At 38.5% G+C, this 23,354-nt stretch overlaps 6 protein-coding genes and 1 long non-coding RNA gene across 11 annotated transcripts; 3 read left to right on the forward strand and 4 right to left on the reverse strand.

Annotated features, from left to right (window-relative positions):
- The first annotated feature begins 491 nt into the window (after window positions 1-491).
- NRPD1B (nuclear RNA polymerase D1B) lies at window positions 492-9,750 on the forward strand. Of its 2 annotated transcripts, NM_129561.4 has the most exons (18): window positions 492-756; window positions 1,112-1,201; window positions 1,458-1,584; window positions 1,676-1,791; window positions 1,888-1,935; window positions 2,269-2,433; window positions 2,600-2,758; window positions 2,843-4,723; window positions 4,812-4,987; window positions 5,100-5,175; window positions 5,288-5,418; window positions 5,612-5,766; window positions 6,070-6,344; window positions 6,486-6,659; window positions 6,753-6,893; window positions 6,991-8,558; window positions 8,686-8,800; window positions 8,896-9,750. In NM_129561.4, exons 2-18 carry the CDS (start codon window positions 1,121-1,123, stop codon window positions 9,436-9,438), a joined length of 5,931 nt encoding a protein of 1,976 aa, NP_181532.2. In that variant the 5' UTR covers window positions 492-756; window positions 1,112-1,120; the 3' UTR covers window positions 9,439-9,750. The 2 variants fall into 2 exon arrangements, with proteins under 2 accessions (NP_181532.2, NP_001323985.1); NM_001336818.1 differs by having other exon boundaries at window positions 6,991-8,800; window positions 8,896-9,615.
- A 162-nt stretch (window positions 9,751-9,912) lies between these two features.
- On the reverse strand, window positions 9,913-11,835 carry AT2G40050 (Cysteine/Histidine-rich C1 domain family protein). Of its 2 annotated transcripts, NM_001202789.1 has the most exons (2): window positions 10,691-11,806; window positions 9,913-10,503 (listed from the first exon to the last, which is right to left on the reverse strand). In NM_001202789.1, the coding sequence occupies exons 1-2, from the start codon at window positions 11,778-11,780 to the stop codon at window positions 10,469-10,471; spliced, it is 1,125 nt and encodes a 374-aa protein (NP_001189718.1). In that variant the 5' UTR covers window positions 11,781-11,806; the 3' UTR covers window positions 9,913-10,468. The 2 variants fall into 2 exon arrangements, with proteins under 2 accessions (NP_001189718.1, NP_181534.1); NM_129563.3 differs by having other exon boundaries at window positions 9,913-11,835.
- A 620-nt stretch (window positions 11,836-12,455) lies between these two features.
- Window positions 12,456-14,239, forward strand: CLC2 (Clathrin light chain protein). The gene is made up of 3 exons (NM_129564.3): window positions 12,456-12,882; window positions 13,231-13,384; window positions 13,698-14,239. Exons 1-3 carry the CDS (start codon window positions 12,596-12,598, stop codon window positions 14,031-14,033), a joined length of 777 nt encoding a protein of 258 aa, NP_565921.1. The 5' UTR covers window positions 12,456-12,595; the 3' UTR covers window positions 14,034-14,239.
- Window positions 14,225-17,768, reverse strand: AT2G40070 (flocculation FLO11-like protein). 3 transcript variants are annotated; one of them, NM_001084559.1, is made up of 6 exons: window positions 17,458-17,638; window positions 17,000-17,092; window positions 16,787-16,901; window positions 16,197-16,311; window positions 14,753-15,889; window positions 14,226-14,673 (listed from the first exon to the last, which is right to left on the reverse strand). In NM_001084559.1, the coding sequence occupies exons 2-6, from the start codon at window positions 17,070-17,072 to the stop codon at window positions 14,410-14,412; spliced, it is 1,704 nt and encodes a 567-aa protein (NP_001078028.1). In that variant the 5' UTR covers window positions 17,073-17,092; window positions 17,458-17,638; the 3' UTR covers window positions 14,226-14,409. The 3 variants fall into 3 exon arrangements, with proteins under 3 accessions (NP_181536.3, NP_001323814.1, NP_001078028.1); NM_129565.5 differs by having other exon boundaries at window positions 14,225-14,673; window positions 17,000-17,768; NM_001336819.1 differs by having other exon boundaries at window positions 14,225-14,673; window positions 16,197-16,901; window positions 17,000-17,737.
- Window positions 17,769-20,325: 2,557 nt separating this feature from the next.
- Window positions 20,326-20,985, reverse strand: ELF4 (EARLY FLOWERING-like protein (DUF1313)). The gene has a single exon (NM_129566.2): window positions 20,326-20,944. It carries the CDS (start codon window positions 20,910-20,912, stop codon window positions 20,577-20,579), a length of 336 nt encoding a protein of 111 aa, NP_565922.1. The 5' UTR covers window positions 20,913-20,944; the 3' UTR covers window positions 20,326-20,576.
- A 609-nt stretch (window positions 20,986-21,594) lies between these two features.
- On the forward strand, window positions 21,595-21,833 carry AT2G09110. Its single transcript, NR_140471.1, has one exon. It is a non-coding gene; the product is annotated as an other RNA (long non-coding RNA).
- Window positions 21,834-22,348: 515 nt separating this feature from the next.
- On the reverse strand, window positions 22,349-23,326 carry AT2G40085 (uncharacterized protein). Its single transcript, NM_201915.3, has 3 exons — window positions 23,198-23,326; window positions 22,705-22,924; window positions 22,349-22,627 (listed from the first exon to the last, which is right to left on the reverse strand). The coding sequence occupies exons 2-3, from the start codon at window positions 22,922-22,924 to the stop codon at window positions 22,566-22,568; spliced, it is 282 nt and encodes a 93-aa protein (NP_973644.1). The 5' UTR covers window positions 23,198-23,326; the 3' UTR covers window positions 22,349-22,565.
- Between the last annotated feature and the right edge of the window lie 28 nt (window positions 23,327-23,354).

The following is a 23,354-nucleotide window of genomic DNA, read 5'->3' on the forward strand; positions in this document are numbered from 1 at the left end:
TTGGTATGAACTATTTACAAATTCATGAATACAAAAAATATCTCAAATTTTTTTTTACAAGTCGATCCACTTAGTTCTTACCGTTTTTTTGGTATAACCATTATTTTATAAAACATCGTTCCCGCTAGATTTTTATCGCATCAAACATAGCGTACTACAAACGGAAACGGTCATCTATGGCGATCGATCAAATATACAACACCAAAATCGAATCCAAAAAATAGTTTACTTGAAGTATTTATATGTTTTGCTTCACTGCTAATTCTATGGTTTTGAAATCCTTTATTCTTCTCAAAAAAAAAAAAAGTTTGTCAATGGTTGTTGACATGGTCTTGCATAATATGTGGATAAATATTTGTTTTAATCATTTTCATCATCATTGCATATTCCCAAGTGTTATCAATTGTTTGACAAATAAAGAAAAATTAAAATTGATACCTTTTTATTTTAGTTAATTAATAACGAAACTGAAAATATTTCTCCCTTTGCATGCAATGTGGGTTTTAAAGACGGAAGCTGAAGAGTGAAGAAGAACAAAAGATTTTTGAGAGAGAAAAGTAGAGTCACTCCAAAATTGTTCTCTCGCAATCTTCTTTCTCGGTTTCCTCTTTTAAGAAAAAGTCCGCCATTTTCACTCTCACTCAGATTTCTTCCCTCTTCTCACCTGCAAAAACCCTTGTTTCCCGCTGTTTCGTTTCTTCTCCGGTTGAGGAACCAAAACGGGTCAAATACGCAGCTGAATCATCGAATTCTTAGGTATTTTCGTCTTACCCAACTCTTATCTTTAGATGTTTTTCCGGGAAAAGAGCTCGATCATGACTCCGCCGTGTTTTTTTTTGGGGGGGGGGGGGTTTCTCCGAAATGGGTTTCAAATGTAGGTTACTCTAGGTTTGAAAGTTCGGATTTTTTGGTTCACTGTGTGTTACTACAGCTTCGATTTTGTGTAAACGAGTATAAAAATTGTATCTTTTACAGATTTGAGAACTTGTTCTTCAAAGACTTGATTTTTCTTTGTATCAAGTTAGTGAGCTCAAATGTCTTTGTTTCTCTGTTTGTTTACATCTGATAAGAGCTAACTCGGTCTCGCTGGTGTGTGATTTTCGCTCGTTAGGGTTTTTTCATGGAGGAAGAATCTACATCAGAGATTCTTGACGGAGAGATTGTTGGAATCACATTTGCTCTTGCTAGTCACCATGAAATAGTAAGTTATAAGAGTTATACTCTCTGGAATTGATCCATCTTGTTCTGCATCAATGTTTATCATGGGTTTTACATAACTGAAGGATTTCGAATAGCTAAAACCTCTATGTTTTGGTTATCTTTGGCACTAAATTCACTATAATTGTACTCAAGCTCTGTGTGATGCTAAGTGCTACACTTTTGCATATAAATGTTGTTCTGCGATATATCCTCTGTCACTATTCCATTTCTCACTGGACTGTAATTCTTTCTTGCAGTGTATTCAATCGATTAGTGAATCCGCAATTAATCATCCCAGTCAACTCACTAACGCATTCTTGGGGTTACCTCTTGAATTTGGTAAATGTGAATCTTGCGGTGCGACAGAACCAGATAAATGTGAAGGTAATCCAGTTCCGTAGTTGCTATATTTTTGTTCTTACATCATTTGTTGGAATACTTCTTCAGATATCGGTATTTGTTTCTACATTTTCAGGTCATTTTGGTTATATTCAGCTTCCAGTGCCAATATACCATCCTGCTCATGTTAATGAGTTGAAACAAATGCTGAGCCTTCTGTGCTTGAAATGTCTGAAGATAAAGAAGGCAAAGGTATTACCTCATTGAGTTTTCTTAAATTCCATGTGATCCACACATAAATAAACCATATAAAATCTCGACTAATCTTTTTCACCTTTCTGAGTACAGGGCACAAGTGGTGGTCTGGCGGATCGCTTGTTGGGTGTCTGTTGTGAGGTGAGTAATGGCATATACATTCTGATTGTTTCCTTTTAAGTTTTACCTGAAAGCAAGTTGATAGATGTTTCTTATGTGAACCTGGTTCAGCATTTAGTTAGTTTTTCTAAGTTTTCCTTCAACTAGTTGCATGTTAGAAAACTTGCTAATTCAAATCTAAATAGTATTTGTGCTTCTTTTGATCCATTCAGTGAAAGTAACATTAATCAATGCTTGTGAAGCAGTAGCTATTGGTATTTTCGTGGCATCATGAAACATTCACTGCTTTATGTTATTTTGGATGTTATTATTGCTGAACGTCTTGGATTTTTAACTACTATATTACTTTATTAGGAAGCTTCGCAAATCTCAATCAAAGATAGAGCATCAGATGGTGCCTCATATCTAGAACTGAAGCTCCCATCTAGGTCAAGACTGCAGCCTGGTTGCTGGAATTTCCTGGAAAGATATGGTTATCGCTATGGAAGCGATTACACGCGTCCCCTGCTGGCAAGAGAGGTTTTTACTTTCTTCTGTGTGTTTATGTTTCTGTTTATGTAGGATTTTATGGTGACGTTCTTTTTGTTCATTTGGAATCATTCTCTATCTTTAAGATCTTTTCTTTCTGGAAACTGATGATTATGTACTTTCCGTGTCCTTTTCCATATGGTGGGAAAACAAATAGGTTAAGGAAATTCTAAGACGGATCCCCGAAGAATCAAGAAAGAAACTCACGGCAAAGGGACATATTCCTCAAGAAGGATACATACTAGAGTATCTTCCTGTCCCGCCTAACTGTTTGTCAGTGCCAGAGGCTTCTGATGGTTTCAGCACCATGTCAGTGGTAAGTTGAAACTAAATTACTATGTTGAGTTGAATGCTTTGGCTTGTGTTGTAACCCCTGGATTTGTGTCATTCTTATTTTCAGGATCCTTCCAGAATTGAGCTAAAGGACGTTCTGAAGAAAGTCATAGCCATAAAAAGCTCTAGGTCTGGCGAGACAAACTTTGAGTCGCATAAGGCTGAAGCCAGTGAGATGTTTAGAGTGGTGGATACCTATCTCCAGGTGAGGGGTACTGCAAAAGCGGCAAGAAACATTGATATGAGATACGGGGTGTCTAAGATCTCGGATAGTTCATCTTCAAAAGCTTGGACAGAAAAAATGAGAACACTTTTCATCCGTAAGGGTTCAGGTTTCTCTTCCCGTAGCGTCATCACTGGAGATGCTTACCGACATGTGAATGAGGTAGGGATCCCAATAGAAATTGCGCAGAGAATCACATTTGAGGAAAGGGTTAGTGTCCACAATAGAGGTTATCTACAAAAGTTGGTAGACGACAAGTTGTGTTTGAGTTATACTCAAGGTTCTACGACCTATTCTTTAAGGGATGGATCCAAGGGGCACACTGAGCTTAAACCCGGGCAGGTTGTTCATCGCAGGGTCATGGATGGGGATGTTGTGTTTATCAACAGACCCCCGACAACACATAAACATTCTCTTCAAGCGCTTCGGGTGTATGTTCATGAAGACAACACCGTGAAGATTAACCCTCTGATGTGTAGCCCCCTCAGTGCTGATTTTGATGGTGATTGTGTCCATTTGTTCTACCCTCAGTCTCTTAGTGCTAAGGCAGAGGTTATGGAGCTCTTCTCTGTGGAGAAGCAACTGCTTAGCTCACATACTGGACAGCTGATTTTGCAGATGGGTAGTGATTCTTTACTGTCTTTGAGGGTAATGCTGGAGCGGGTATTTCTGGACAAGGCAACTGCTCAACAGTTAGCTATGTATGGCTCTCTGTCCCTGCCACCACCAGCACTAAGGAAGTCCAGTAAATCTGGCCCAGCTTGGACAGTTTTCCAGATTCTACAGCTTGCCTTTCCAGAACGTCTGAGTTGCAAAGGAGACAGATTCCTGGTTGATGGAAGTGATTTGCTGAAGTTTGATTTCGGGGTTGACGCGATGGGGTCCATCATCAATGAAATTGTAACTTCAATCTTCCTGGAGAAGGGTCCAAAGGAGACACTTGGATTCTTTGATTCGCTGCAGCCTCTATTGATGGAAAGTCTGTTTGCTGAGGGATTTAGTCTAAGTTTGGAAGACTTATCCATGTCTAGGGCAGACATGGATGTAATTCACAACCTAATAATCCGAGAGATTTCACCTATGGTGTCTCGCTTGAGATTATCATATAGAGATGAATTGCAGCTAGAGAACAGCATCCACAAAGTGAAGGAAGTGGCTGCTAACTTTATGCTGAAGTCATATTCCATTCGGAACTTGATTGATATCAAGAGTAACTCAGCAATCACCAAGCTGGTGCAGCAGACAGGCTTCTTGGGTCTTCAGCTTTCTGACAAGAAGAAGTTTTACACGAAGACTCTGGTAGAGGACATGGCTATCTTTTGTAAGAGAAAGTATGGCAGGATTTCTTCATCTGGTGATTTTGGAATAGTGAAGGGCTGCTTCTTTCATGGGCTGGATCCGTATGAAGAGATGGCTCATTCAATTGCAGCTAGGGAGGTAATTGTTCGCTCTTCAAGGGGATTAGCTGAGCCTGGAACCCTCTTTAAGAACCTGATGGCTGTTCTTCGGGATATCGTGATTACAAACGATGGAACTGTAAGAAACACCTGTAGTAACTCAGTCATCCAGTTCAAATATGGAGTTGATTCTGAACGTGGACATCAAGGTCTGTTTGAAGCTGGAGAACCTGTTGGAGTATTGGCAGCTACTGCCATGTCAAATCCTGCATATAAGGCAGTGCTTGATTCCTCTCCAAATAGTAATTCATCATGGGAGCTAATGAAGGTATAGCAATATCAAATCTGCCTTCTGAATACAGCTTTGTTCATCTGTATTGTTGTGTAATTGTTTTCTGTATTTGTTCTTTTCCCAGGAAGTTCTGCTCTGCAAAGTCAATTTCCAAAACACTACTAATGATCGGCGCGTAATCCTTTATTTAAACGAATGCCATTGTGGAAAAAGGTTTTGCCAGGAAAATGCTGCTTGCACAGTCAGGAACAAGCTGAATAAAGTTAGTCTTAAAGATACTGCAGTGGAATTCCTAGTCGAGTAAGAATTGGGTTTTAGTAACTTCAGTCGCTCTTTTTAGTGTTTGTGTTATTTTTTTTTTATGGTTTTACTAAACCTCTTTGCAATCTGCTTTCTCTTTACTTGCATGAAGATATAGAAAGCAACCAACTATATCAGAAATTTTTGGAATTGATTCATGCCTACATGGCCATATTCATCTTAATAAGGTTTGAATCTGGTTCCTTTACTGTTGAATCTTTCTGGAAGCCTCTACCTGTCATAGAAACACTTTCCTATTATCCTTTTCTTGCTGTGTAATTGGTGTTTTTGGTTTACTAGACATTGCTGCAAGATTGGAACATCAGTATGCAGGATATACATCAAAAGTGTGAGGATGTAATTAACTCACTAGGACAAAAGAAAAAGAAGAAAGCTACTGATGATTTCAAGAGAACAAGTTTGTCTGTCAGGTTTGTACAATGATTTGCTTTTCCTCTGGATGTCGTCTCTGGTTGAATGTTATGCATAATTTGTCCAGAAAGCAAGTCTGATGTTGATTTCTAGTTTTCCAGTTATCTTCTTTCCATCATTTTTGTTCTTCATAGCATAATGTCTAGCTTTGGTTTCTACCTGATTATGATTGATTTATTCTCCAATGAACAGTGAGTGCTGCTCTTTCCGAGATCCTTGTGGGAGCAAAGGTTCGGATATGCCTTGTTTGACGTTCTCCTACAATGCCACCGATCCCGATCTAGAACGAACTCTTGATGTTCTTTGCAATACAGTTTACCCAGTTCTGCTGGAAATAGTGATCAAAGGTATTTGAATAAAACTTTTCATTTTTGTATATTTCGCTTGTTTCCCTACACTTCGATTTCTTCTTTGATGGGGGAGCAGTGTATCTGATAGAGTCTTCCTTTCAAAATTTTGTAGTTACATGGCTTACGAAATTTTGTTTTTTGCCAGAAGTTTAATGAACCAAAATATTTTCTCAACTAGTCTGATTGAATTTTCCTCCAAGTTGTGATCGATATTCTGTGCTACTATAAAAGAAAGCCTATGTTTTAGTAAGATTTCTAGATACATGTTTTTGATGATACTCCTGTATCTAAACTGAGCAGGTGATTCACGGATTTGCTCAGCAAATATAATCTGGAATAGTTCAGACATGACAACGTGGATCCGGAATCGTCATGCATCCCGCCGAGGGGAATGGGTTTTGGATGTCACTGTTGAAAAATCTGCTGTCAAGCAAAGTGGTGATGCATGGAGGGTTGTGATAGACTCATGTCTTTCAGTGCTTCATCTAATAGACACAAAACGGTCAATCCCTTATTCTGTAAAACAAGTGCAAGAATTGCTTGGGTTATCCTGTGCTTTTGAGCAAGCAGTACAGGTACTTACTAACTTAAAACGTGATCCGTTCCTGGATCTTACACTTAAGTCATGATACTTCTTACATATTTCATGTTTGGTATCACATTTGCTCATTGTTTGTGTAAGGATTTTAAACGTAAGATGTTGATTTGATTTGCAGCGTCTATCAGCTTCAGTGAGAATGGTCTCCAAGGGAGTTTTGAAAGAACACATCATTCTCCTAGCAAACAACATGACTTGTTCAGGGACTATGTTGGGTTTCAATTCTGGAGGTTACAAAGCTTTGACCCGATCCTTAAACATCAAGGCTCCATTCACAGAAGCAACTCTGATTGTTAGTAGTTCAATCCTTTAGTCTAATACAAATTATTTTCTTAGACTATATACTGGCCGTCATGTTAACAGGAATTACTTTTTGTGCCTTTAGGCACCAAGAAAATGTTTTGAGAAAGCGGCTGAGAAATGTCATACAGATTCACTATCAACAGTCGTTGGGTCTTGTTCTTGGGGAAAACGCGTGGATGTTGGTACAGGCTCACAGTTTGAGCTCCTATGGAACCAAAAAGAGGTAGACATTCTCACTGGAAATCATACCAATTGACTGAGGTTTTCTCATATAAGTTTGTTATGTAATTTTATGTCATTTGTTGTCAACCTATTTGCAGACTGGTCTAGATGATAAAGAAGAAACAGATGTGTACAGCTTCCTTCAAATGGTCATATCCACGACAAACGCAGATGCATTTGTTTCTTCCCCTGGTTTTGATGTTACAGAGGAAGAAATGGCTGAATGGGCTGAATCGCCCGAGCGAGACTCTGCTCTTGGAGAGCCCAAGTTTGAGGACAGTGCCGACTTCCAAAATTTACATGACGAAGGCAAGCCATCAGGAGCCAACTGGGAGAAAAGCTCTTCGTGGGACAATGGTTGCAGTGGTGGTTCAGAGTGGGGAGTCTCAAAAAGTACAGGTGGTGAGGCAAACCCGGAGTCTAATTGGGAAAAGACTACAAATGTTGAGAAGGAAGATGCTTGGTCTAGTTGGAACACTAGAAAAGATGCTCAAGAATCTTCCAAGTCAGATTCAGGGGGTGCTTGGGGTATAAAGACAAAGGATGCTGATGCAGATACAACACCAAACTGGGAAACAAGTCCAGCTCCGAAGGATTCCATTGTCCCAGAAAATAATGAGCCGACTTCTGACGTTTGGGGACACAAATCTGTTTCAGACAAATCGTGGGACAAAAAGAACTGGGGAACTGAATCAGCTCCTGCTGCATGGGGTTCTACAGATGCTGCTGTTTGGGGTTCTAGTGATAAAAAGAACTCGGAAACAGAATCAGATGCTGCTGCTTGGGGTTCCAGGGACAAAAATAATTCTGACGTTGGGTCAGGTGCTGGTGTTTTAGGTCCCTGGAACAAGAAGAGCTCGGAAACTGAGTCAAATGGTGCTACTTGGGGTTCTAGTGACAAAACCAAATCAGGTGCTGCTGCATGGAATTCTTGGGACAAAAAGAACATAGAAACTGACTCAGAACCTGCTGCTTGGGGTTCTCAGGGAAAAAAGAATTCTGAAACTGAGTCAGGTCCTGCTGCTTGGGGTGCTTGGGACAAAAAGAAATCGGAAACTGAACCAGGTCCTGCTGGTTGGGGTATGGGGGACAAAAAGAATTCTGAAACTGAATTAGGCCCTGCTGCTATGGGTAATTGGGACAAAAAGAAATCGGATACGAAATCAGGTCCAGCTGCTTGGGGATCTACAGATGCTGCTGCTTGGGGTTCTAGTGACAAAAACAACTCGGAAACTGAATCAGATGCTGCTGCTTGGGGTTCTAGGAACAAAAAGACTTCTGAAATTGAATCAGGTGCTGGCGCTTGGGGTTCGTGGGGACAGCCAAGTCCCACTGCAGAAGACAAGGATACCAATGAGGATGATAGAAATCCGTGGGTTTCCTTGAAGGAGACCAAAAGTAGAGAGAAGGATGATAAAGAGAGAAGCCAGTGGGGAAATCCAGCCAAGAAATTTCCATCTAGTGGTGGCTGGTCCAATGGTGGTGGTGCAGACTGGAAAGGAAATAGGAACCATACTCCTAGGCCACCTAGATCTGAGGATAATTTGGCTCCCATGTTTACAGCAACGAGACAGCGCTTGGACTCATTCACCTCTGAGGAGCAAGAGCTGCTCTCAGATGTTGAGCCAGTCATGAGGACTCTCAGGAAAATTATGCATCCGTCTGCGTATGCCTTTCTAGTTCTTACGCTCTGTTTATACAATTTCCAGTTCTATGTATAATTAATTATGCTGTTTCACATGCCATATACTTGTTATGCTTCATCTATCTAAAACTATCTTCTTTCGATGAAGGTACCCTGATGGAGACCCAATTTCTGATGATGACAAGACGTTTGTCCTGGAGAAGATTTTGAACTTCCATCCCCAAAAAGAGACAAAGCTTGGTTCTGGCGTTGACTTCATCACGGTAAACAACATTTCTCCTTAACAAACTTAGCTTCTCTTCTAAAGCTTACTTAGCCTTATGCCTGATGTGAAATTCTTGGTTGAACAACGATGTAGGTTGATAAGCACACCATCTTCTCAGACAGCAGGTGCTTCTTTGTTGTCTCAACTGATGGGGCCAAACAGGACTTTTCATACCGAAAATCCCTCAACAACTATTTGATGAAGAAATACCCTGACCGTGCTGAAGAATTCATTGACAAGTACTTTACGAAACCTCGGCCTAGCGGAAACAGAGACAGGAACAACCAAGATGCCACACCACCTGGGGAAGAACAGTCTCAGCCTCCGAATCAGTCTATAGGTAATGGAGGTGACGACTTTCAGACACAGACTCAGTCTCAGTCTCCATCTCAGACTCGGGCTCAGTCTCCATCTCAGGCTCAGGCTCAGTCTCCATCTCAGACGCAGTCTCAGTCTCAGTCTCAGTCTCAGTCTCAGTCTCAGTCTCAGTCTCAGTCTCAGTCTCAGTCTCAGTCTCAGTCTCAGTCTCAGTCTCAGTCTCAGTCTCCATCCCAGACTCAGACTCAGTCTCCGTCTCAGACTCAGGCTCAGGCTCAGTCTCCATCATCTCAGTCTCCGTCCCAGACGCAGACATAAACTCTTGAGAACCAAAGAAGATTTGGTTCGTTTAGGTAAACCATTCAGTCTCCACTGTTTTGTTTTGATGTACATAAAGAGTGGAGAGAATGGCGGTTTTTATCATTAAAAGACTCTGATGTGAAGTGCAAAACAATGTGTAAATGCAGTTCTCTAGTTTCAGATCGTTTGTCCTAAAATCAGGTTTAGGGTTTCAGTGACCGGTTTAGTTATAAAGTCTAGCGGCATTGTAGTGATGTTTTGACATTGACTATTTATCGAGCAATGCATTTGCCATCTCATTTGCTTCTTGTTTGAAACCTTCGAGAGACGAAAATGATTGCCTTTCTAATCGCATAAGCACATGGTTAGAAATTATATCTTGTGTTGACCGATGCAGCTCCTCCGGCAGAAAATCATCTAATTCAAAGAGCTCTTGTGTAATTGCACGAATTGAGAAATCAGTTTAGTTTTATGAAATTGAAATCAATAATAGAGAAATTACATTTTATTCAGATGCATGGATACATTGTTTAAATACATTCATATGAACATTCAACACGGTAGCCTACATCATATATTTTCCCTATACAACGGTTCTTGCAAGAACCACATAATGGTCGAGAAATATTACATTTGGGAAGAACTTGAACCCTGCATACCCATTTATTGAAATATTGACCGGGCTTGATATATGGGTCTCCACCAATTAAGCATTCAATATGAAAAGTGGTGCAACACTCGTTGCACCAGTAGAATACTTTTGTGCATGTATCCTTTAAACTACGTTCACATATTTCACACCATTCTTGCTCACGTACTTCTTCACCAAATGAAATTGTGAGGAAGTGTGTGTCATGCTTATATTTTATTTTGTATGGTAAGGTAACACACTTAAAACATACAATGAAATTGCATTTGATGCAATTTAATTGTTTTAAACATTCTGTTTTGCATATATGACATATGGGTTTTATTTCTGGGTTTAAAGCTAGGAACAAGGGATCTTCATGACCTTTGTAATCAAACGGCTCAGAAATTAAAGCGCACCTTACATCAAGCTTGAAAAAGTTGCATACCTCCATCCTACAGTGATAGGCAAAGCCAATAGAACCACGATCACAAGCGTTGCAACGGAAGGTATTGTAAGTAAAGCTATTGATAACCTCCAATACAAGTGGGTGAGGATGTAAGGCATGTTGGATTCTACGGGGAGCCTTAGCACATGTTTCATGGAGGATGAAATCACACTCCATACAAACATATAAGTTACCTTCATAGATAGGAATGGCACACGCTTGACAAAGCATGTTTTCATCATAAACGTTGCTGACCTCGAGTCGGAGATGATGATTATGATGAAAATAAAGTATCACTCCTTCAGATATCACCTCGAACGGTCCATCATTTTCTGTTATATCGATTATCTCTGGTATACCTTCGAGTTCTTTTCCATCCCACACATCTTTCCCAAGAGCGCATATTGAATGAACAACATAATCGCTACACGTGTCACAAGTATATGCACCATAATCAACGTTAATACTTAAACGGCAAACTCCACAAAACCATTCTCTAGATGTAAGAGAAAAAGTGAACGAGATACGATGACGGTGACGTGATATCTTGATGATGTGTGGGGAATTCATACAGTCATTATGAGTTACAAAGTTACATCTGAAACAAACGTAGGTGGGATAAATTTTTCTCAACAAACCACAAACATTACAAGTCAAGGAAGTTTGTCTGGGGAAAAAAGTGAGAGGATGGATATGCTTTTTTGGTGGGTCTATAAGAAAAGGTATTGGCTTCATCGCACATATGGGATGCATAAAAGCCTGGCATGTGGTGCAATGATAAATCAACCAATGTGCTTTTCTTCCACAACATAAACACTCAATCTTACGAAAGTTATCATCATGAAAGAAAAGTTGGAGATAGTGCTCAGGGTGGTAAGGATGTTTGATTATAAGTGGAGATTGAATGCATTCTTTGTGTAATTTTATGCTACAATAGTTGCAGAAATAATAGTCGGTGCCGGAATTTGAGCCTTCGCATATGTAGCATCCACCATCAGCATCAAATTCTTTATTGTTGCACCAAAACAAAGGGAGTACATGATGATCATGAGAGGTCGTCGTTGTAGAAAGGACGTACTCGGGGGAAGAATTAAGCGGATAAGTGTCTGAATACGACTTGATTTTTCGACGTCGTGATCGAGGGCATAAGAAAAGAGGTTGAAGGTCACTGGAGGAGGTTACGGTCTGTGTTTGGGGTATGGGGCAATATTTCGGATGATGGTATACCAAAACAAGGTTACCATCCTTTTCCACCTCATAAAATCCTCCGACGCTAGAATCCATGAATGTGTTAAGTCTTTGTTTATTTTTGTTTTAGGCTTTTATAAAAAAATATTTGTCATACAAGATATCAAGTTGTTAACATTTTTCCTCTATAAATACGAAAATTTGATTCCAAAAGTTTTCTTCTACTCTTGATTATTAATATACTTAAACGTGAAAACATATGGTTGATTTTGTTCCTTTTCTCAGTAGTTGTGATGATAATGTTCTTCTTTACATGCAAATAAAGAATCAACTTTTCTTTGCACATAGTTTTGTTCATTTCTGATGTTCCATGACTTCAAGACTCTATATTAATCGTGCTCAATGATTGTGCCAATTCATTAGTAGTGTATAATTTGAGACTTTGTGAACTCAATCACGAAACACACAAAAAGAAAATGAAGGTTTATTCAAAAAAAAAAAAAAAATGAAGGTTTGAAATGGAAAATGAAACAATCGTACCAAAACCAAATTGCAAAACGTTTTAAACAAGAAAAGAAGAACACGTAGTTTCAATGATCCGGTTGAATTAGAAAGTAGAACAACCGAACCCACACTAAATTGCAAAACGTTTTGATTAAGATAAGAAGAACACGTATGGAACATTAATTGTAATCTAATGGATCGGTTGGAACCTAAACCATAACTAAACCGGAATACTCATGATGAATTGGAAGTATTTGGGCTCGAAAAAAGCCCATTAAGAAAAATGGAAATAAAAATAGTCACAAATCTCCGTTATTAATTTTTGCCATAAGCTTGAGAACACTTGAAAAGACAAGATTCGCGAGTTCTTCGTTCTGCCTTTTTTTTTTTTTTTGTGTGTTCGAGAGATGTCTGCCTTTGAAGACGATTCCTTCGTCATACTCAACGATGATGCGTCTGAGTCTGTTCCAGTCTCAGGCTCTTTTGACGCCACTGATTCTTTCTCAGCTTTCGACGGCTCACTCCAAGTCGAGGACTCCGTCGACGATGTTTTTGCAGCGCCGTCTTCTGACTACGGTGCTTACTCCAACGGTGACGGCATCTTCGGATCCAACGGGGATCACGACGGTCCTATCTTGCCACCACCGTCGGAGATGGAATCAGATGAGGGATTTGCTCTTAGAGAATGGAGAAGGTTAGATCTACTCAAAGTTTTGATCTTTGTTGCTTTTTGTTTACTTCTTCCTGAAGAAAATCGATAAAGTGGATAAATTTAGTTGAGAATCTCTTTGATAATCTGAGAATTTCAATTTTGAATTTTGATTCACAATTTTTGTGAATTGAAGTTATCTGCTAGTTAGTGTCCATTGTTCTCAGAAGTAATCAGTTTATTAGATTGGATCTGTTACTTTTGCTTAGAGTTTATTGCTCAAATCGTGTGTTCTAGAATAACATCTTGATCCGTAAGCTTGTAATGCTTGTTGAGTTGATTAAGATGTATAGATCTGATTTCGTGCTATGGCTTTATTATGTTTATGTGTAGACAAAATGCAATTCAACTTGAGGAGAAGGAGAAGAGAGAAAAGGAATTGTTGAAGCAAATTATTGAGGAAGCTGATCAATACAAAGAAGAGTTTCATAAGAAGATTGAAGTAACTTGTGAAAACAACAAAGCAGCTAACAGAGAGAAGGAAAAGGTTTGTTCTTTTGCTAAAAGATTTGAATTTTTTATCATCTTTTCTCAATCTGTGTTGTTGTCATGTGGTTTGTGGAGAATTGTCAATGCAAGTCAATGGCTTGTTGATATTAAAATTTTCAAACTTTGACCATCTTAGTCTTAAGTCAACTGTGATTGATTATCTTAATGCATTGTCAGTTTTGAGATTATCTTAATACATTGATTATCTTCATTACGTGTGTGATCTTTGATACCTTTTTATCTGCATATTGCATTGTTACAGTGTTGATTAAACTTTCACTTATGTGTTTATTTGTCTTTGAACACTTAAGCTGTATCTGGAGAACCAAGAGAAGTTCTACGCGGAATCCAGCAAGAATTACTGGAAGGCAATAGCAGAGCTAGTTCCTAAAGAAGTTCCAACAATAGAGAAAAGGAGAGGAAAAAAAGAGCAACAAGATCCTAAGAAGCCAACAGTCTCTGTGATTCAAGGTCCAAAGCCCGGTAAGCCAACCGATCTAACAAGAATGAGACAAATATTGGTGAAGCTCAAACACAACCCACCTTCTCACCTGAAACTCACTTCTCAACCTCCATCGGAGGAGGCGGCTGCTCCTCCAAAGAATGTTCCCGAAACCAAGCCCACTGAGGCAGTTACTGCTGCTTAAAAACCTCCTTTGTTTTCTTATTCGTTGCTTACATCTGTGTGAATTCAGTCTTTGCATTTCATTATGTGTTATAAACAGCTGAGAGATTTTATGGTTCATGTGTGTTATTAACATAATTATGTCATATTGGAATGATAACTTTTTATGTTTTAGTCAGTTACCATTGAATAGTGGTTAATATCTCAAATCAATCGGTTAAAGGATCCATCCATTTTAGGGTTAAAGTAGAGACGAGAGTGGAGAGGTTTACATAAAACATCAAAACGCTACTTCACATATCATCATTATCAAACTCGTGTGATAATTAAAACTCACAAACAATAAAAGAGAATCTCAAATGTGAACGTTTTACAAAAGGCTTTTCTTCTTTCTTCCTTCATCTCCCTTGTAAGCTTGCAGGGGACCTGCAACCTCTCTCGCTGCCTGCGTCGTCTTCCTTTTCACTTGCCTCTAAGCAAATGCCATTGTTGTTGCAGACACTGATCTCTGAGCTTGCGTTGCTGCTTGTTGCTAGTGGAGAAGAGTCTGAAACATTCATCGGTCTACCACGTGTATGTCCAGACCTCACACTGTACATTGATGATGCTGGAATATTCGTCATTAGTGGTCTCAGGTTCCCTGGAATAGTTCTACGTATATCCTGTTTTCATCAAAACGTTTGATCATCAGTTAAACGCAATTGCCACCACTTGAGGAAGAGAGAAGAGAGAGATACATACCATATGCCTTATTGCCATATCAAGGGACTTCTTGGAGAGCGTTCTTCCAAATCCTGCACTGTCGGGTGATGAAGACTTTGCAGACAAGTTACCATGAGGAGAACCCTTGTCATCTGATCTGGGTGGAGCAAGTTTCCGCATGTTTATTACTCTCTCCACCATTTTTGTTCCCATCATCACCGGACTAACATTGTCACTGGCTTTGGAATATCCACGATTAACCGCAGGAACAGAGCTACCACTAGAGTACATTGGTGCTCTTCCTCTTGATGGTGAACATGATTGCCTTCTTGGTCTTCCTCCTGGAGGGCCCCCTGGCTCAACTGAACCAGAACGAGAGCTTGGAGCTCCAGGTCTGCCTCTTGTCGCTGAAAGTGGCCTTTCGGGTAATGTTGTCCTTAGATTTGGAGGAGTTTCTAATGAGAAACCAGGCATGTCTGACGGCTTCCATGGTCTTGACCTCACTGTAGGAGATGCTGCACGAGATAAAGCAGGGTTCTTAGATGGTGTTGGCATAGGCTTTGCTGGCGCTGGAGAAGAAGGCTTGATTTGGGATATTGTGGGATTTGCTGTAGTAGTTGCAGCACTTGCAGAAGCAATTGGACGGCGAGTTGGTGTAGATGACCTTGATATGGTTTTAGATGGAGGAAGTGTGGGTCTTGAAGTTGGTGTTGAAGATCTGGCAGTAGATCTTGACAGAGGTGTGGTGGACCTTGAAGGACCTGCAGATTTTGTGGTGGTGCTAGGGGTAGATCTAGTTACTGAACCAGCAGATCTAGCAGTTGAGGTAGTCGGCTTAGATGCAGTAGGTGTGAGCCTAGATGATGATAAACTTGTTGACCTACTCATAGGCGTGGGCTTAGTCGTTGCAGATACTGTGGACCTCGAGTTAGTCAAAGAAGGTCGAGTAGCTGAGGAGACAGTGGCTCGCGAAGTGGGTGTTGAAGGCCTTGAGGATTTTGAATTTGCCGTCAGTGTTGATGATCTTCCAGTGGGTGTGGCAGGTCTTGATCCAGGTCCTCCAGATGATGAAGGTCTTCGACTTGCTCCACTGGAAGAGCTCAATCCAGGAGAAGAAGTTTGTTGTCTAGATGTTAGATGGTTCCTTGCAGCAGACTCTGTTGAGGAATTTGCCAGCTACGACAGATAATTCATAGGTTACCATAACGAAGTAGTGAAAATGTGCTACTCTAAAAAAAATCCAGAGCAACATCCCACATAGCAATAACGATAAATGCGATTTACTAGTGTAAATCATGAAACTTGAAATGTAAACGTCACAGACTGATGCGGCAGGTTAAACTAGTAGTGGCGATTCAAAACATATAAACAATAACAGCAGAGCTTTATTTTAATACTGGTTGCACTACATTAGGTTGTTTATCTAGTATCCATTCCAGGAGTTGATAAAAGAGGTCAGAACACTAAGCAATAACATTCTTACTCTGGAAGTCAATGTAGCCGGGCGACTCTTTGAATCACCAGTCTGACTCATCATAGTCCTATGTGATTCCATCTCCAGCGATGGAAATAGAGGCGTACCTGGAGGGGTCAGAAGCCTTCGAAAGACAAGAAGAAGTTAGGGTGGAAATGATAAACAGATAAATGATATATTGTTCAAGAAAGTATATGAATGTCTAAGAAGAGGTAAACAGAGATGCTGGAATGATGAACACCTTATGCAGCAAAATTCTAAACTTGATAAGAATTCAGTGCAAGACTCGCACACCTCACAAACAAAGGGTTCCAAATTGTGACACCAAATTCGAGTCTATTAGATTAAACACATGCCTTATACAGAATGATGTAATGTGAAGAAACAACACAATTTCAAGGAAACAAAACTACCACACATATATTACTTCAGAACCTCATGGTTAAGATACAGCAAATCAGTAACTATACTATCACAAAGAATACTTAAACCGCCTGCACTTAAGGTGGCTAAGAAAATTCAAACCATCACCGGTGAATATGTTACTGAAGTAATGAACCATAGCGTCGCAACATGAAAGTTTGTGATCAAAAAGTTACCATTCATAGTCATTTTTATCGCCTTCAGAATTGAGAAAATCATCAGGAGCAGCCTTCCGAGATGGTGGAGCACCACTTGAGATGTTAAACACCGGCGAAGTTCCATGCTTTGAACCTAAATAGACCAAACCCCATCAATAACTAATCAACCTCCAAGCTCAAATCAGAAACCTGATTCCACAAAATTAGAAAGAAAGAAAACATATTACATACCTAATGGAGTTTCAAACTCATCAGGGTTATTGTTAAGAAGAAGATTATCCTGCTCTTTCTCACGGCGTCTCATCTCAAGAAACAAAGAAAGCTCTTCATCTTTCTCAGCCATCATAGAAGCCCTAAGCTGTTGCCTTTGTCTCTCTGCTGAATCCAGCAATAGAGACTCTTTTGCCCTAAAACTTCGATTCATTGCTCACCAAACTTTACAACAGATCAAAGAGATACACTAACTTAGCTTCCAATTTACTCCCAACGGATAATAATTATCCTATAATCTTTAAAAAGTTAAATAATTGTCCTAAAATTTAAGAACCCCAAAACGAAAAATCGAAACTTTCACAAGCTTAACTTGCAACACATTTTTCAGAAATTTCCCATTTTGAAAGTTAGTATAAAAAAGGGGAAAGTTAGCTTTTTTAATAGAAGGAAGACACGAGCTTTCTTCTCAAAGAAACCGCCATTATCGAGGAACGGAGCTCAAGACCCTAGCCCAACTACAGTTAACGGAGAAAAAAACCCAGAAGCAGAAGAAATAAAAAAAAACTAACAGAGAAAGAGAGAGATTTTGGGAGATCGAGGGAGAGAGATTGAGGAATTGGGAGAGAGAAAAGAGAAAGTGTGAAGACGAGTGGCATTGAGTGTAAATACTGAGCTTTGTGATCGGTTAAATTGGAAACTTTTTCATAAGTTCAAAAGAAAAAAAGTTTATTTTTTGGGTTTGATGAGAAGAAAAATTCAGTGACGGGACATGACATCTGGACTGGTACCTAATGTGTTATCAATTGTTTCTATCGCTTGAAGCCTAAGGATTCTCAATGATTATTCCGATGTTTTTTTGTTTGTATTTTAAGATTATATTGTCAGAGTTTTATATTCTTCAACCATTGAAACACGACTTACTCGAAATTGATCAATGATTCTTGAGTTTATTGTATTGTAATCACGTTTGTTGAACCATATAAAGAAATATTGTTCGGAGTGGTAAGACCTTTGTTTGAATCCTAATTATTAAAGTTGAACACTATATAGACCTAACTAATAAATTTATTTCAATTGGAAATTAGTTTTTTCATACATTATTAGGTCTTAATCTGTCATTAAGTACCTACTGATTAGGTAACATACTAAAATTTCTAGTTTTGGCAATGATTTTAAGCTTAAATATTCTAAGAAAAATATAAATTTTTAAGCTCATTATTGGCAATTGTGTTTTGGGAGGGGTTGACATTTTGAAAAGTTGGTGGATCGGATTGTTGTTGTTCAGTTGGTTAGTAACTCACTTAAAACACTATTGAGTTATGAAGTCTAATGTTTGATCCGAAGATCGGGCCGGGCATTAATCGATATAAGCTAAAAGAAAGGGTGATATATTGTCATAGTTCGAGTGTCTTTTGGTTAAAATTCCGGTTTAGAATGCTCAAACGAAGTACTAACTATTTTGGTATCACTTTGTTAGACAAGTTTGGAGGAAGGAGTGATAGTGCGTGATGTTTGTTGTCACTATATTGCAACATTTCTCAACATTTTTGTTGTAATATACGATAAACTGTGTGGTTGTGTGAAACATCATTTGGATTTCTTGACTAAGGATCGGATTTGCCGTCGTAGATGGAGAGCTAAGTTTGATTAATAGTTTAAAACTTAATATTCCACTAGATTTATATGATTGTGATTAGTGTCGTACACACTGGTCGAGACTTGTAGGGCAAAATCCTAAATTTTAGATGTTGCTAATTTGGAATACACTGCACCTTCATTTGTCTTCCCTAGGCTCAAGCCTACAAGTCAAGAGATTAGCCTCTGTACCTCTATCTCTAGTATGTATACCCGTGTAATCTTCTTCTTGAGGAAAAAAGAAAAAGCTCATATAAGAACTTCTATGAAGAAAAAAGGTTTACATAACTTAATCTGATGAAAGAGACAAAAAAATTCAATGGTCCAGTAAGACAAGATAATATAAAAGGACAGATATTTCTCCTACGATTTATATGGTCAAGGGCATGTACAATGTCATTGTCACCACCATCACATAACTGATGAACACCATCATGTTGAAAACAAAGTGTTTGGAGAAGACAAAGCCAGTAGTTGTCAAAATGGTACAGAGAATTTTGTCATAAATGAAGTATTATGACACGAAAACGTTGAAGATAGATTTGATCATGTGGTGTATTTCCTAAAAAAAGGAATATAAGTTACTTCAAAATCCTTACAATCACACAATCTTTAATATGTCAATTACATCTAATGATATGAAAATGTATCCTCTTCTATATAAAGATTAAAGAGTAAACAATATAAATGAAAATGTATCCTCATGAGTCATGATTCAAGAATAACATCAACCATATCAGTGTTGTAATGTTTCTAATCTAACACATCTTATGTCCACCACAGTCCAAATTAAGCCAAGTGCAAACTGCTTAATGACATCAACTCCAACAAGCAGTCGATTCTTGCGAGCCCGACAAACCCCATCAGGCCCAAGTAGTTGTTTTCTTTCAATTGTTTAGTTTGATATTAATGTGACCTCTGTTTTTTTATCCTTTTCGACCATCAATTATTTTTCCTGCTTAGACAAAGTAAGTTTGTAATGGTTTTGAATCGTTTTTGTATGAAATATTTTTTCTCACGAAGAACAAAATTCTTAATGCTCAACAGAAAAATCAAATTCAAATGTTACAAAGTATCGTACATAATTTCCTTATATATACCATATTACACACACAAAGAGAGCAAGAATTTGCTATTTTATGATGACTGAGAATATAAGGTACAAGAAGTTTACAAGAAAAAGTAGTGAAATCATAAATTTACTCAGTCACAGCAGAGCTAATCACTTTAAACCTCTTCATATGCCATTTTAATCCCAAAAAAAACTTATAGGTTTGATAGTTCATGTTTTGATATGAAATTGGCCATTTGTCCCCTTTCAAATAACTATGCTTCTTTTTAGTCCTTTTTGTGCAAAAGCTCTTTCGTCTTCTTAAGATCTTTGCTTTCTAGTGGTATATGAATGCCGAAATAGTTTGCCTGGGTTTTAGATCATGATCTCATGTATCAACATTTATTTTACTGCAGTTTCTGTTTGCTTTTTGATGGAAATGAATATTGTCACAACGTAGAAATTTTCTATGCTAGAGTTCTCTAATACACAGCCTAGTGAAAAGTCACTAGAAAACAACTGTATTTAACATGTCATACCAAATTGCATCACTATGTGACGAAATTACTTACTCCAAGTTGCAACAATCTAACCACAAGCCTTCATTTATTATCAAGGTCACATGAGAAAAGTCTCTAAATAGAATCAAACCAGAAGTAATCTAATACTGTATCAATTATTATTATAATCATTAGAGAGATTGCAGTAGAGACACATTGAAAAAGACTCAAAACCATAACTAAAATAACCCCAATAGAGATGGGTTTGCTCCCACGGATTATTCTAACGACAATCATCATTGCAATACAAAAACTAAACATTTACTTTATATCATAGCTTGAACCGGACAGATTCAAAATTCTCAAACCGGCCGGTCCAACTAAGAAGAAACAATTTGATTCCGGTTCATTAAGCTCTAGTTCCGGCAGCACCACCACCATCGTGACCGTTCTTCCCACCGTGAAAGCCCGACGAGAAACTAGTATTGAGATCAGAATACATGTTAACAACCTTGGAAATGTTTCCGTTGAGTTCTTGAATCAAAGCAACGTTCTTCGACATGTTATCAGCCATTCTCGATTGGTGATTGTCGTTGACTTGTTGAATCAGTGATCTGTTTCTGTCTAAAACTGATTGCACTTGTCTGAAATTCCGGTCAAGATTCTCCCACATCGCCGGATCCTCTCCCTGCTCTGCCTCCTCCGCCACGTTCCTCCGCCGTTTCGTCTCGCCGTTCCTCTTCATAATAATTTTTAATTGTGTTTTTCTCTCTTTTTGATTTTCGTCAAAGTCGAGAGAAATCAGATATTTATAGTAAATATCTTCTGAGTAGAATCGGACACCGAGGCGAGTAAGTTCTGTTTCATCACCACTTGATTAACAAGAGCGTGTATCTCACGTAGACGTATCTATCTGATATCAAAGAACACGCGCGTGAGTGAAGCTGTGAAGTGATTGGGTAGAGGAATAAAAAGTACATATCTTTTTATGCACTTTTCTTGGATTTATTTTTAATTAAACCATGGAGAGAGATAAGGATCTTATTGTAGAAATATCTAAAGATATTTATTGTAAAGTGAATATAAAGTAAAATATGAATAAAATAGGGAAAAAGGTATATGGTGTACGACTTGCCACGGTGCAGCAGGAACCAAATTCCTATACGCATGATCTCATGTTTAATGAATTGTAGTGTTTCACATCTAATTAGTTCCAAGTTTAGATAAACATTACAAAGAGTGTTAGATTCTTTAGAGAACAAACAAGAAGAAGAATCTCTAAGAAACTTTCTTTAGTTAATTCCAAGCTTCATGTTATGCAAGACAAGAGCTACAATAATCCGCAAGATATTTTTTTGTAGTATGATCAGAATTTGGTTCCCGGAACCTGGGCACTAACTACCAAAATCAAAATTCCAAAGAACCATAGTGAAACCATGATTCTCCTCCCAACTTTTTCTTCCATTACAAAGAACAAAACTTTATTTCACTTTTTTTGGCCCTTCCCTTTCGACTGTTATATATGATACAATCATCCTATAATGATAATGATTAAGATGATGAATTGCATAAATGATTCTAAAAATCATGAGTCATGACAATGGTGATGCACAAACAACTCGATGCTGAGAAGCAATAAGAGTATAGGGACCTCAATTCATTTCAGTCACCAATGAGTAATGATGAAAAACATTTAATTTATTTTTGGCAATACAGTTCTTAACCGCAACATTTTCCAAACTGTTTCACAAATGAATCCACTAACTGGAAAAACATGTGCCAGATTTTACTTAGAACGACCTTTTATGACACAATGCAATCTTGCAATAAGAGCTAAATGCGCTAAAACTTAAGCTGGCTTCTCAAAGATAAAGAAGCAGATAGGAAAACCAATAGAAATGGTAATTCTGCAACATCTAAATGGGTTGGTAAGTGGAAAGATTCAGAAGTGGACTCACAATGGCTCTAACTTGAATCCAAGTTCATAGAAGTACGAGTGGTAATCTTTATTACTACCATTCATATTGAATGCTTATTTGGTGAATACCCATAAATGAAGCAATGTCACCTTCTCGAGATATATGGGAATAAGGTTCAAATTCGTCGCAAATGTAATGTTTCTCGACCATTATGCGTTACTTGCGAAAACCATTGTCAAGGTAAAACATTTACGATAGACAACTGCATATTATATGTTATGTGGAATGTGTTTGATTCTTCCTTCAAAAAAACTTGTAATTTCTCTTTTAGTAGACTTATTGATCTGTTAAGGGTTGGCTTTGATGATTTAGAGTGATAAAGATAATTACCGCAGGAAATCATGAGGGGCAGAGAGATAGAAACATGATAGAAATAGGTTACTAGTGAAGAAACAAAAAAAAAAAGTCTAATAAACAAACTAAGAATCAGAGTCCTCTGGATCTTCCACTGATGATTCCGCTTGCTCTTCTTCTTCTCCCACTGCATTATCATCAAAATTGTTTATCTCTTTTTCTAGAAAACACAACGTAGAATAGGAAGATGAAACACACACAAACCTTCGAATTCTAGTTCCCTAAGAATGGCATTAAACTGATTTCTCAACTCGCGCAATTCCACAAGAGCTCTTTGAATCCTTTGAATGAGATGATTTTCTGCCGGAGGAGCTGCATCGGCGGCGATCACCACCGGACGGCGCTGAGAAGCTGACGGAGAAGCTTCGTCGTATAATGGAGGATCAACAACAACTGGTTTTGGAACAGCATCACTCTCTTCCATCTACAACAACAATGACAAATTCAAACAAAATGTGTAAGCTTTTTCAAAAAAGCTGTGAGACCCCAAATATCAAAATCACATCTTTAATAGACCTAATTTCATCAACAGAAATAGATTACGTGTAATAAAACAATGACCCATCAATCGAATTTTAACAATGTGCTTCTGCGATTTCGAAAGGCACTCAATTTGTTTCTCTCTAGGGTTTATCAAATGTAGGTGACACGAAACACAAAGCGAAATGATAGAGACGAAGAAAGATAGAGACTTTACCGGAGAAAATGTCCTTATTGATCGCAGGGGAGATTATAGAGCGGTGGAGACAGAAGGAGTCGCGGCTGCGTAGAAGAGACAGACAGACAGACTCGAGTGTTGAAAAGACAGAACAGAGAATAAGATCTTGGTCGCTGCATAATTCAGGTTTCTCAAT

The sequence above is a fragment of the Arabidopsis thaliana genome, chromosome 2 (genome assembly GCF_000001735.4).
Source record: "Arabidopsis thaliana chromosome 2, partial sequence".
NCBI classification, from domain to species: Eukaryota; Viridiplantae; Streptophyta; class Magnoliopsida; order Brassicales; family Brassicaceae; genus Arabidopsis; species Arabidopsis thaliana.

Coding starts and splice junctions, on each gene's coding strand:
- NRPD1B (NM_129561.4), top strand. CDS start 1,121: ATGGAGGAAGAATCTACATCAGAGATTCTTGACGGAGAGATTGTTGGA. Junction 1,936..2,268: donor TGTTGGGTGTCTGTTGTGAG/GTGAGTAATGGC, acceptor TTACTTTATTAG/GAAGCTTCGCAAATCTCAAT. Junction 8,801..8,895: donor CTGGCGTTGACTTCATCACG/GTAAACAACATT, acceptor ACAACGATGTAG/GTTGATAAGCACACCATCTT.
- AT2G40050 (NM_129563.3), bottom strand. CDS start 11,780: ATGGATTCTAGCGTCGGAGGATTTTATGAGGTGGAAAAGGATGGTAAC.
- CLC2 (NM_129564.3), top strand. CDS start 12,596: ATGTCTGCCTTTGAAGACGATTCCTTCGTCATACTCAACGATGATGCG. Junction 12,883..13,230: donor GCTCTTAGAGAATGGAGAAG/GTTAGATCTACT, acceptor GTTTATGTGTAG/ACAAAATGCAATTCAACTTG. Junction 13,385..13,697: donor CTAACAGAGAGAAGGAAAAG/GTTTGTTCTTTT, acceptor TGAACACTTAAG/CTGTATCTGGAGAACCAAGA.
- AT2G40070 (NM_129565.5), bottom strand. CDS start 17,192: ATGAATCGAAGTTTTAGGGCAAAAGAGTCTCTATTGCTGGATTCAGCA. Junction 16,312..16,786: donor GATAAAAATGACTATGAATG/GTAACTTTTTGA, acceptor TGTCTTTCGAAG/GCTTCTGACCCCTCCAGGTA. Junction 14,674..14,752: donor ATATGGCAATAAGGCATATG/GTATGTATCTCT, acceptor TGATGAAAACAG/GATATACGTAGAACTATTCC.
- ELF4 (NM_129566.2), bottom strand. CDS start 20,912: ATGAAGAGGAACGGCGAGACGAAACGGCGGAGGAACGTGGCGGAGGAG.
- AT2G40085 (NM_201915.3), bottom strand. CDS start 22,924: ATGGAAGAGAGTGATGCTGTTCCAAAACCAGTTGTTGTTGATCCTCCA. Junction 22,628..22,704: donor TAGGGAACTAGAATTCGAAG/GTTTGTGTGTGT, acceptor ATGATAATGCAG/TGGGAGAAGAAGAAGAGCAA.